Source organism: Planococcus citri, chromosome 2 (assembly GCF_950023065.1).
Source record: "Planococcus citri chromosome 2, ihPlaCitr1.1, whole genome shotgun sequence".
Classification (NCBI taxonomy): domain Eukaryota; kingdom Metazoa; phylum Arthropoda; class Insecta; order Hemiptera; family Pseudococcidae; genus Planococcus; species Planococcus citri.
In genome coordinates, this window is record NC_088678.1 from 25,757,070 (window position 1) to 25,770,664 (window position 13,595).

Sequence of the window (13,595 nt, forward strand, 5' to 3'; positions counted from 1 at the left end):
TTCAACTTCCTACTTTTCAATTTCAATTTTTCTTGAAATTTAGTTTCAATTCATCAACATTTGATATCGATGTTTTGTGGGCTTTTCTACTAGGATTAAATTGAAACTATGTCAAGAACTTGAAGAATTTTCTTTCTTACTGATTCCATAATTTTTCTGCGGGTTATTCGATAAATCGAAGGAATCTTATCTTAGCATAGCATTTGTGCAAATGCACTACCATAAGGGCAGCAAGGGCGTATAAGCGCATCATAGCTGATGTAAAATATTATAAGTAGATGAATTTTTCCATGATTTATTTATTTCTTTCCCTAACAGAATTAGGATTTACGATTACGAATCATGACTCATGAGTTCACTTCATGACTGTTGGAAAGTAGCAGTACCGTAGTTCGATAAAAAATCAAGCAAATAGCAATGTTTGCAAATTTGGAGCTTGTAAATTTCCCAATAGGTAAATCTGTTTTTATAATTTAAAAAAAAAATCAATAAATAAACGGCGGCACAATGGCACAAACGTCGAAAAAAATATTGTAATTTTTTATATTTTGATAAAATCGAATATCTCACCGTAAAAAAACGGTGGCCAATAATCGTTCATTTCGTTCGCGAAGCTTCGTTCGGTCATTAGTACTCGAAACGCCTGCACGATTCGCTGCTAAGCAACCCGCAAACCAACGAAACCTGCACCTTTCCACCTTTTTTTCCAGGCGCTAGCCATATGTAATTCGTAATTCATACACATATTTTCGTTTTGTGCTTTTTTTCTGGTTGTCTGTTTTCTTTCTAATTATTCGAGTGAGAAGAAAAGTAAACTATCAACATTCAAATCAAACAAATGTTTTGTTCGAGATACCATTTTCTTGTGCAGTGGGTGTCGTGGTAACGAGTAAATGTAATTTTCAAATAAATGGTGTACGTACAATCGTCATCCGTGTAATACTCGAGGTGAATAGTTATTATCATTAATTAACATATGTTTCGATTTCTAGAGCTTTTTCTATCACGTATGAAAGTTGTCGTCTACGTTCACTCGCAACTTTAGTACGTAAACGTTTTGCAATCGTTTTTTCCTGCCAGATTGTACATTTAGGTGCTAAAGTGAAGTCTCGTTACTTTGTTTCAAGTTGAAACGGTGCACATAAGTGGTACTTAATTATGTAATTGAAAGTAATGTCAATAGTAATGTCCTGAATTCTATCTGTGTGGTATTATTCGTCGAGATTTCGTGCGAAGTGAACATGTGTGGTGTTATCAACGCTAGTAGTATGAATTTTATATATTCGTGATAAAACTGGAAATAATTCGTTGGTTTTTCGTTCTGCTTGTCAAATTAGGTTATCCTAAATTCACTGTATCAAGTAAACCTTGGAACGTAAAACATTTGTTGGAAAATTTACTAGAATGCCTGCGTCTGTCGACTATTATCGTGTGCTTGAAATCACTAAAACCGCAAACGTAAATGATATCAAAAAAGCGTAAGTATTCCAGCGTTTCTTTACCACGTATTCGTTAATAGTTTTCTAAAATACTCGTGTTTTCGTAACAGGTACAGAAAATTAGCTTTGAAATGGCATCCTGATAAAAATCCCGAGAACGCAGATGAGGCTAATAAAAAATTCAAAGAAATTTCCGAAGCTTACGAAGTCCTGTCCGACGGTTAGTATTGCACTCTTGCATTCGTACAGTCATAGTTATTAATGAATAATCGGATGAAATTCCGCTATTAACAATTCTGCGGTGATTTGTACTTCAATGAGTAATCACGTGTGTGTGTGATTACAATACAACGACCAATTTCCAATACATATGTGCGGATTTTCGTCGAACATGGAATTAGTATTTACAATTGGCACACGTGTGTTATGATGAGGCCATTGTGCGGTTTATTTTATTATATTTTAATCAACGTTTTCGCCTATAAATACAGAAACGAAGAGAGCAAAATACGATCAACATTTGAGGAGTAAAGAAAACACTAGTAACAGGAACAATAACACTTTTCACGCGTTCAAAAAATTCTTCAACGGTCCTCCTTCTTTTCATCGATTTTATTATAATAACGGTACAGTGAGATGAATATTGATCGAAGCGTTATTTTCCTTTTTTTTTCAAATTAATTTCGAGTGATTGTGTGTCCGATTGAAATTTTTAAGCGTCGCATGAAAAACCTTCTCTCATACGAATCGTAATAACGCTTATGCTTAAATCATCGTTGGTGTTTTTTTTCTCCTTATTTTTTCTAACGAATTGATGTGAAGTTTTACGCTAACGTGTTACATACTCGTACATTCGTGATTATAACATTGAGAAGTAAACCATTTTCATCAAATTATACCATCGTACAATGTGGGAAAACAATAACGTAACCGGTAGCTCTTCTGTAACAATCACCAATGACCTTAGGTATCATCACAATGCGAAAATATAATGAGAAATCTACTCTGAAAAAATTAATACTACTGATGGAGCGACGAACGAAATTGCATTAGAATGCCTTGACCTTCGAACCTGTCGATTACTTTGGATGCTAAACTAGCAACTAATTTGGGTTTTTGTCCTTTTTGTTTCTTTTTTTGAAAAATCCTGTAAAAGTTTTCCACCAATTGATGACTATCGTAACTTTATTATTATCACTATTCCATGTGGGAAAAGTGTGACGCAGAAATTACCTTTCCGGTGTGTTGATGTTTCAACCTCTGCCTCTCTCGTTGGTGTATCTGTATGCTTTCGTAGCGTAGGTATCAGTCTGTCTGTCTGTCTATGTACAGATTTTATATCGTCGAGTGGTGTTCAAGAGGCAGTTATCGAGTTCCGAGTCGCTTTTATTACACACCTTCGCCTCTCGGTTTATTATGTACTTTATTATCTAAATGAAAAAAATTTTCAAGTGGAATTTTTTTTTTCATTTTACCGGCCTGCAAATGAATAGGATGCTTTTTCCTCCCATTTCGCGTGTAATGTTATGCAAATTTAACTAGGTCAACGTGACTCACCAATTAACGTTTTGCAAATTCGGTCACCGAGTTAGGTGTCTATTCTTATTTAAATTTTTCAAATTCCGCGTTTTGTTACTAGAATTTTGTATGGTTTTTCAACTCATCGCTGAAACCGAAATCGTGGGTCAGTGACATGCTGTCGGAAGTAGAATTTAGTGCTAGGAGAGATAGAGAAGGAGGTACTTGAAAACACAAAGCTCCATTGTTGGAAGTCGATTTTTTTTTGAAAAATTCAAAAATACTTTGGTTGTGTGTTTCGTTTTTGTTCTAATTAAGTAATCAATATTTAGGTCGTGAGAAAGTTCACCCCCCCCTCCCACCCTTATTTTTAGGCGTATCACCAAATAATTGGAAAATAAAATTGCAAGCCTTCGTAAGGTCTGTTCTAAAGTAGGCATTTTCTATAGGCCCAAGAAAGTGTATGTTTGGGGTTTATCCCATCGCATTTAACTTTTTATTTACAAGAATGATTTACCTTCAGGTGTGTTAAGGATTCAATAGGCGAATTTCAAACAAAACAAATCATAGTAGGGGTCAAGTGGAAACGTACTAGCAAGATTGCAAATTAAGAGGACTTCAAAATATACGACAAACCAAAATTTCAAATGCTGAAATTCATTTTTTGATTTTTGGAAAATTTTTAAAAATTTAAATTTGGGCTAAAATTACTTTTAAAAAATTTAAATTTCAGCAAATTGACCTAGGAAGCTGAAATCTGGTTTATACCCTGTTTTCGACCTCCTGAATCGATTGGTGACAGTTTCACGCCATTCTGGAGCCTCCAGCGGATTTTTGATTTCTCCAGTGTTTCGAAAAAACGATGTAAATGGGTGAAAATGAAATTCAGCACCTATAAACTCAAATTTATCATACTTTGGGACCTTTTTTGATCGATTTAGTCACGTATTAACAAATTATTTTTGTATCGGTTCAAATCCAAAATTTTCTCCAGTTATTACTTTTGAAAAAAAAGCAAAAATCGTGGTTTGCGAATGCTTGATAAAAAAAAACTGAAATTTGGTTTATACACTATTTTCGACCTTCCGAATCGATTGGTGACAGTTTTGTTCCATTCTGGAGCCTCCAGCGGATTTTCGATTTTTCCAGTTTTTCGAAAAAATGCTGTAAGTGGGTGAAAATGAAATTCAGCACCTATAAACTCGAAATTACCATCATTGCGACCTTTTTTGATCGATTTAGTCACGTATTAACAAAATATTTTTGTGCTGGTTCAAATCCAAAATTTTCTCCAGTTATTATTTTTGAAAAAATGCAAAAATCATGGTTTGCGAATGCGTGATCAAAAAAAGCTGAAATTTGGTTTATACCCTATTTTTGACCTCCCGAATCGATTGGTGACAGTTTCACGCCATTCTGGAGCCTCCAGCGGATTTTCGATTTCTCCAGTTTTCGAAAAAACGCTGTAAATGGATGAAAATGAAATTCAGCACCTATGAACTCGAATTTACCATCTTTGCAACGATTATTTTTGAAAAAAAAGTTCAATCGATGTACCTACTACCTGCCTATTTTTGTAGAATAGTCGGAAAATTGATTGAAGTCCAAGAAAAATAAAATTTGGTCTTTGGAGGCAAAAAATTTAGTCGGAGGGCCCGCGTAAGGATCACTTGCACCCCCCTGCCGATCCTCCGGGACAACTGTTTTGAGCAGTTCTGGAGCCTCCAGCAGATTTTTGAAACTCGAAATTCTCACAAAATTTCATCAAATGGAGTGGGAAGGCGAAATTAATTCTGAAAACTAATTTCAATACGCTGCGAAGTCGACTTCAGGCAAATTTCAAGTGGTTTTAGAGCCTCCAGCAATTTTGCTGGAGCCTCCAGTAGATTTTTGAAACTAGAAATTTCCCTAGAATTTCATCAAATCGGAGATGGAAAGCTGAAATTAACTATGCACTCCAATATTAACACCCTCTGAAGACGACTTCAGGTGGGTTCAAGTAATTTTGTAGCCGCCAGTGACTTTTTGAAAGGTTTCATGGCGTTTATAGGAGAATTGAAATTTCGAAAAAGTAGCTGGAAGCTTCAAAACCACTTGAAACCACCATGCAGTCGACTTGATATTATTGTATTGAAATTAGTTTGCAGAGTAAATCGGCTTGCTAACCCCATTAAGTTTCAAAAATCTACTGGAGGCTCCAGTAATTTTCCAAAAATGGCTGGAGGCTCCAAAACGACTTGAAATTTACCTGCAGTCGACTTCATAGCGTATTGAAATTAGTTTTCAGAATTAAAGTCTACTGGAGGCTCCAGAACTGCTCAAACCGGTTTGAAACAGTTTCCAATCGATTTGGCTGGTCGAAAATAGGGTATATCCCAAATTTCATCTTTCTAGGTCAATTTGGTAAAATTTTGATTTTTTTTCTCACATTTTGGCCAAAATTTGATTTTTGAAAATTTACCAAAAATCGAAAAAGGCACTTTAGCACTTGAAATGTTGACAGGTGACGAATTTTTGACTGCTCTTTCGATCTACCTTTGTACGGTTTAAAAAATTTTACGCCAGTGCTATGTTGGAACACAAAATCTGCGAATTTCGGCTGACCTGTTAATCAAAATGACCGCCATTTTGTGAGTAGGGCCACTTTTTTTTTTAGGACAAAGGCTAGAAATGTTCCTTAGGACTTCCCCTTTAAGAAAAAAATTGTTCCGGTGGATCGGCATGGGGGTACAAGTGATCCTTATGCGCCCCCCCCCCCCGAATAATGCCCCAATTTTCTTGAAAAATTCGCCAAAAATTAAAAAATTAATTCTACCTACAGTAGTAATTTTAATTTTCCACGTGGATTCTGATAAAACCTTAGAACAGGTGGAAAATTGAATAAAAATCTCACAAATTAGTCGTAAGAAACGACGATTTTAATTTTATTCCAGCTTCGATTTAATTTTCCATCAAATAATGCATATTTTTTGTAAAAATAATTGATAATATTTTTGTTTGGTTTCATATTTTTTTTGCTCAATATCAACAATTACGTACGACTTTTTTGGTTTCATTTCTACCAAGTAGTTTTATTTTTCGTAATTTAATTTCTTAAAATATCTACTTCATTCTACGCAGAATTTATTGCATCCCTTTACAGGTTTCAAACATCACTTCCCCAAGTACCTTGGTGCTGCCGCTAATAACCCACCACCTCACCCACGATAAACGCAAAAATACAATAAATAAAATTGAAAAAAAAACGCTGCTTTTGACGGATCAAGTTTTTACACTCTTTTGAATAAACCTTTTCAAAAAGTACCCAACATAAAGAGTTTTATACCTGAGGGATATCGTAACCCGAATACCGTTGAATTTTTAATATTTTTCTCTCCCTGCCACACCTTCCCTTATGTAGGTACTTTCGAACACTGCAGCGTTGGGACGATACATCGTTATAACTTCCTTTTACCTATTTTCTTTTTTCTTCTTTCCATTTCTTGGAAAGTTGTAAAAAATTTTATTGAGGTTTCTCACCTCGCCTTGTATGTTGCGAAGTTCCTTCTAGCTCCCCTCTCAACCTCACTTTACCTATTCTTCTTCACCTAGTTTCATCGTTAGGTACTCGTTGTTTGGTTGATATGACATTTGCATTATCGGTAGGGTAGATTGGTATAGATAAATAACGCTCGTCGGTGAAAATCATCGATTGTTCGAGTTTATCAACCACTGAATGACAGTCTATTAGCATTATTCTTCAACTTTTTGAAAGTTTAAACTTTCGTAGCGCAGTAGGTCTACTTAGTCTAAAACGAATATGATTTTTTTTTCGAATTTTACGACAGTATTTTATGTATATTCCCTATTGAAAAATTTGAAAAACATGGTTTCCCAAAATATTTCTCCGAAAGATATGCATATTTTACTTTTCAAGTTAAACTGGGGCCACACATTGGTTCAGATTGAAATTTAGCGCGCCAAAAATCAAAAAAAAATTTGCTCAAATAAAATTCAAAATTGTTCCAAAGTATTAAGTATAGTCTAGAACCTACATATCCAGAGTATTGAGACTCGAGGTAGCGCTGTTGTTGCCTAATCTATGAGACAAGATGTCACTACACACATGATAAAAATAGTGGTTACTTGAGGGTGTTTTTAAAATGCATGTCTTTTCCAGTCATCATACACAAAAGCAATAACCCAATATATCATTTTAAAGCTGAGTTTCTCTAGTTTCGCATGGTGTATGTGTTTTTTCATTTTCGTTTGATGGGTGCTTCGATTTTGCAAAAAAAGAAAGCACATATTTTGAATTTTTTCTACTGATATTTTAGTGTCAAACTATTTCTGTCCAAGAGATACCAAAAAAAACTCATCGGCATTTAGAGGGCCCAAGTATTAGGTTTAAGACTATGCATGCACTTTTTCCGCCTTCTTCCGCCTTTGACTCTTTTTACACATTTTAGATTTCACATAATACAGCCTAAATCATCAAAAAATATGAATATTTTTGACACACCACTCAAAAAATTCAAAAATGTACCTCTCATCATCTCCCTTTGAGGGCTCATTTTGAGGCTGAGCAAAAGAAAAATGTTGAAAACGAATTTGGAAGGCAAAAATAAGTAAATTTTGACACCCACTCGAAAAATTCAAAAATTTACAATTGAGCATACCCCTTTGAGGGCCAACTTTGGGGTTAGGGTAAAAAATGATGTTAAAAACGAATTTGGAAGGCAAAAATATGTAGATTTTGACACCCCACTCAAAAAATTCAAAAATTTACCACTCAGCACCCCCCTTTGAGGGCCCATTTTGGGGCTAGAGTAAAAAATAACGTCAAAAATGAACTCAGCGCCTCAAATTACCCCTTATTACACATCTAGAAGTTTACAATATCGAAGTTTTGATTTTTGGTGCGCCAAATTTCAATCTGAACCAGTGTGGGCCATTTTCCAATAAAAATTGCACCATTTTTTCGATAATTCTTTAGCCAATTTTAAATGTATGGCAATTTATTCTATAAAATTTTCAACCCCCCCCCCCTCCTACCAAACAAGAAAAAAATATAAATAAAAATTCGTAAAAAGAGAAGAATTTTGGTGGAAAATTTATAAAGATCATAAATATTTCAATGCGAAGTTTTCCTCGCGAAACTTGAAAAATTCGCTGAATTCAGTCGAAAAAAATTAGAAACAAAAAAAATAGGTATACCCGATTGCGATAACCGATTCCAGTCAAAACGTTGTATGTACCTACGCAAAAACAAACAACACGATGAAGATGGATGAAGAGGAGGAGGCGGGGTAGAAGCCATTCAAGCTAGATTAACGTAATCAATAAATTAAAAATAACCTGACTCAGAGAAATGCAACGGAACGAAATTTCGTTTAAATCATGCAGTCGTGTTTACTCGAAAAATCATGAGGTCGTTGACCTGGTAAACGAAAATCAATGAAATGAAGACGAAAGAGGAAAAATTGACCGAAATAACATTTTATCTTGAGAAAAATGTCATAAAAAATTGATTGTTTTTAATTTAGAACGAATTTTCACCTCGTGATCTGAAACCATGATGATAAAATTTTCAAAAAATATGTTTCCAATTTCGAAGTACATATTTTCTGAATGAACTTATTCTCTTCCAACTCCAATTTTCTCACAACAATTCACTAACCCTCGGTCACTTCTTTTTTAAATTCAGACTTTTCCATGATTAAGGAACAAGACCCCTAGGGTAGTCCACCACTAAATTTATAGCTGCCTAATCGCAAAATTACGGGCTCCACAAGGGTCCAAAGGTCTCAAAATTCAGATTTTTCTGGACAATTTCACCAAAAAAATGAAAAAAGTTGCCAAAATAGTGAAATAGTGATCCTTATGACGTATCAAGCGACAAAAAGTTATAGGGTCCAAAAATTTCTCAAAAACGGTCGCAAATGCGATTAGGTAGCTAAACTTTTTGCATTTTTCGACCATTTTTGGGAAAAATTTTGAAAATTTTTGGGTCCAAAAATATCCTTTTGAATTTACAGACTCAAAATCGCGCCCAAATTGCAAGGCACTCGTCTCGTAACTACATATAATAAAATACAATTTTCAAGGTTTTCGTTGCCCAATCGCATTTTTGGGCCAATTTTGGGAAATTATCGAAAATTTTGGGCCCACAAAATGCCCTTTGAATGCACGGACGCGATATGGCGCCTAAAGTAAACTTCACGGCATTATCAAAGTTGTATCTGCTCAATTGCATTTTTTGACCATTTTTGGAAAAAAATTTCGAAATTTTTGGACCTTAGAAAATACTTACTGGGCTCTGACTTTTTGACACTTGATATATATTTAGATACGTATTCCCAGACTTTCAAAAACTTGGAGAACAAATTTAATGAATTCTCAGTATTTTGTCTGGCTTATAAAAAATTGGAAAAAATTGTGACGATTTCTTGCCATTATTTCGAACTTTGAAAAGCATAGGGAAAAATCACCAATTTCTGAAAATATTCAAATTGAATCAGATCAACTTTTGAGAAATCAAGTCTGACTTTTAAGAAATTGGAAAAAATAATGAATCTACTATAATTATAATGTTGATTGTCGAACTTTCAAAAATGACTAGATATTATTTTTTCAGCCTTTTTATTCAGAATTCCAAGCATTCAACTTATTAACTCGAACAAAACAGCGTGTCTAAATGGTCATGAAAGTCATGAAAAAGTCATGAATTTTGGTAGGTGTCATAAAAGTCATGAAAAGGTCGTGAATTTTGCTCGAAACACACTTGAAATTTTTTTAAAAACCCATAAAATAAAAAAATGAAAAATTTGTTCAAAAAATCAGTAAAATGAAAATTTTGAAATACCTCATTTTTGATCCTGTAAAAAATGGCAATCCTGTTCGACAAGTAAATAGGCTATTATGCCTGTCAGGTTCTTTTTTTCAAATTAGTCAAGAAAAAGTCCTTCTTTTTTCTGAATTTTCAAATAATTCTTTCATTTAATAAAAATCAAGCGAAAAATAAAAACTCAATTTTTCATTTTTTTTAAACGTCAAAATAATTACTTAATTAATGATTGCAAAAAATTAAATATTTTCTCACAAATTTTTAAAAGCTTTTTTTGACGGTTTTATAAAAATGAATGAATGGAGGTGGGGGGGGGTTATCAGTATATTTTTAAAATTGAAAATGTCCTTCCAAAAGGTCCTTCTTTTTAGTTTTCACATTTTGTTAGACACCCTGCCTATTTACTGGGTTTGAGAGACGCAACAATTAAACGAAAAATATACAGTTTGCGTCGATAAAATAAAAATATTCTGGCATTTGAAGTTGTTTAATTTTTTTTTGTTCGAGTGGGTATTTTTATGGGGTAAAAATGTGAAAATTAGGTCATGAAAAAGTCATGATTTTTTTGTCTGGGAGTTTTCTTAGACACCCTGCAAAAAAACGTATCCATGATTTAGAACTTTCCTTGGAGAGGAGATTTTACACTCATTTTTGGTACATTCTTCCATTTTTTAAACAAAATTGTCCAGAAAAATAGAAATTTTGAGACTTCTGGATCCTTGTGGAGCTCCATAGTTCTGCGATTGGGCAGCTTTAAATTTTGTAGTGAACTGCGCATCATCGAGATCCTCTTACTCGTACTTTGGAAAAAAATCGGTTACTGCACACTCATGCGGTTCCTTTGTGAATCCTTCTTTCACGATAAGGGAATGGTTCGAAGTAGGAGGTAATCATTATCACCTATCAGAACAAAATTCTATGGCTTTAATATGTAGTCAAATAGCCAATATAACCACGATATCAGTTTTTTTTACTTTCCGATCAGCGCGCAGTGATGTAAGGGAAGTATTGTAATCGACCGGTTTTTCGATTTCGAGTTTTTTACGGAATTACACGTTTTAAGGTCCAAAAAGACTTTTGAGACTATTTTGAGCATGATGTTCCGTGTGTGTGTGTGTGTGTGTGTGTGTGTGTATGTATGTATGTGCATATGTATGTGCACAAAAGTTTGTGAACACGATTGCAGACGCCCTAATTGAGATATTACGTTGAAACTTGGACCTGATAACAGGTCCCATTGAAGGATGTCATAATAAGCTTTTCAGCTTCGTATGTAAAATCAGAAAAAAATTACGAGCATTTTGACGCGAAAACTCATGGCATTCCCTATTCAATGGTACGTCAGTGACGTCACAGAAAACCAGTTGTTATCCTTAGCGCAGTGAACGCGAAGGCGCGCTCCAGATGTTAAGAAAAAGGTGAACCTTTTTCATGTATACAACGAATAAGTGTGCATAAACGGCTAGGTTTTTGTGCTAAGTGCTTCCCAACGTTCGGAAAGTTTTGTGATGCTTGCATCACGGTTTATTTTCAATTTACTTCATCGAAAATCGAAGGTAGTGCCATTTCAAAATTGGTATTCAAAAATGAAACTTTCGAGCAGTTCTGACACTTTTTTTAAAACTCATTTGAGAGACGTTTTTTACGAACAAAAACTAGCTAAATTCTGTCATCTCCTTTGACGCGTGCTTTGGTGGGTTATTGTGTATTCATGGTCGAGTATTAGAATAGAAACGTTTTTGTTTCAATTTTTATTCAAATTTGCGCAATTTTTTTCCAATTTGACGGAATTATTGCGCAAAAAAATGAAATTTAATGCAACGTACAAGGCGTATTTTTACTCCTAATATCCTTTGCCTTTACCTTATGTCGAAATACATTACGTTACAGGTTGTCTCGAGAGGGAAAAGTAAAGTGTATCTGCGTCCTTTCGAGTATACCTACAGCTAGTGATAGGGGTCGTAGAGGGCTTATCGAACCAACTTACGTACAATATTATTTATTAAACGATTTTATATCAGTGCCTGTAATATTATAATGCACACGTATTATACGATGGCTGGTATATGGTACATAATATACCTAGAATATTAACGCGTGTTATGTCGTGAAAAATTTTGTCGTGGATCAAAGCCATTCACCGGGTTAGCCGTGGTAGATTAGGTACACATAGGAGGAAATTGCGATATCGAGGGCGGCGGGGGCGGAGGAGAAGAAGGTGATGCCCGATGCGTCGCGTTTTTATGTGTGGTACCACTTGGTTACGGTTCAACGAGGATCGATGATGGTTATTATTACAGTATTTTTTTCCCTTCTTAAATAAATAAACCATAAATTACGCGAATATTAGTCTCCGTACTCGTATATGAAGTATGACCGCCTATCTAACAAAAAAGAAGCGAAAAAAAAAATAGAACAGCTGAAAAAATTGAACGCAGCGAATGATGGCGAAAAAAATATCCTATCTACGCAGATGTCATTTCCGAAGAGCTGAAACAAAGAAAGAGTGGAAAAAAAATTTGCAATATAACGCTCGCGAAATATTATGACCTTTGAGATATAGATAGGTGAATTTTTAACTTACTAGTTGAAAATGCCGCCTTCGGCAGTACACGCGAGTATTATTGTCAAACACGAATGCTGCGTTAAAACGGTATTGAATGCAAGCCATTTTTCCGACGCCGTTTTGGGATCCAGTCCAAAAACTAGGAAAAAAAATTTCCTAATTAGTTATCCGATGTACTCTCTAATATATTTACTTACGCGATCAGCGTATAGTAGTGAAATTTACGTATGTAAGTTTAATAATATTAAAATTCGCCACCAACGACTCGAAAAATTGAAATAAATAGGAGGAAAGAAAATTTACGCGATTTTAATATCGTTCATTATACGTTTAATTGAGTGCAATTCTACGGTAGGTATTTTTACACACGAATGGAGGAAGTGGGCACTGGGCAAGCGAAGAAGACGAAAGAGGTAGCCTATTTAGTCGGATTTGTTTACCTTAGACGGAGAAGAGCTATTAATATGTAGTTCTAATTTTATGAATTACCTACCTATGCAACCTGAAAACACTACGACGATTTACGAAGAGTAAGAATTTTCTTCTTTCTCGTTTTTCGTTTTGCGTGTACAGTTGTTGAGATTTTTTTTTTTCTCTTGTGTTGTCGGATTATTAATAATTATTATCAGGCTCATCGTTATGGTTTATCGCGTCAAGCATCGAGCTCTAATGTACTGTGTAGAATGCGTGGCGGACTGAGAGTGAGACTGGCGGTTGGCGGTTCAGACTCACAAGAGGCGATGCTGCGGTGTGCTGGGCACGAATACCGAAGTGTTGTGATTACGTCATGTGACGCTATGGTCAAGGAACCGAGACATAAATAGGAAGTGTTCGATGATAGCGTGTTAACTAGACGCACCGTCGAGGTTCGACGTCGAACTGTTGCGTTGCTTTGATGTATGTGCAAGAATCTGGCAGTTTTTGGTGCGATTGGAAGAGTGAGGGGGGTGTGAAGGTGAATGGAATATGAAGGGGTTTCGTTTCGAATGAAGAATGGAATAGTATGAGTATAAGAGAAAAGATCGCAAAAAAGTGTAATTTTTTGAAAAAGGTGTCAAAAATTGGATCAATTTTGAAATTGAGATCGAAATACTTCGTTACGTAAAGAATAATTTAGGCCAAAATTATTTTAAAAAAAAAAATGTTCTATACACTGAATAAAAAATTTGGGATATTTGGTTGAATATTACGTATTTTTTTTTTTAGAATTTGATTGAGCATTAAAAAATTTATTGTAAAATCATAT

General features: G+C 34.8%; 1 protein-coding gene across 2 annotated transcripts in view; it reads left to right on the top strand.

Moving 5' to 3' along the window:
- Positions 1 to 686: 686 nt before the first annotated feature.
- Positions 687 to 13,595, top strand: part of LOC135835183 (dnaJ homolog subfamily B member 6-like) — a 37,601-nt gene continuing 24,692 nt past the window's right edge. Inside the window, exons 1-4 of one of the 2 annotated variants that reach the window (XM_065349335.1) lie at positions 687 to 948; positions 1,338 to 1,478; positions 1,550 to 1,659; positions 1,931 to 2,065. In XM_065349335.1, the coding sequence (XP_065205407.1) occupies positions 1,405 to 1,478; positions 1,550 to 1,659; positions 1,931 to 2,065 (319 nt within the window). In that variant the 5' untranslated portion in view covers positions 687 to 948; positions 1,338 to 1,404. The remainder of the gene's footprint in view (positions 949 to 1,337; positions 1,479 to 1,549; positions 1,660 to 1,930; positions 2,066 to 13,595) is intronic. The other variant, XM_065349338.1, reaches the window with a different exon arrangement.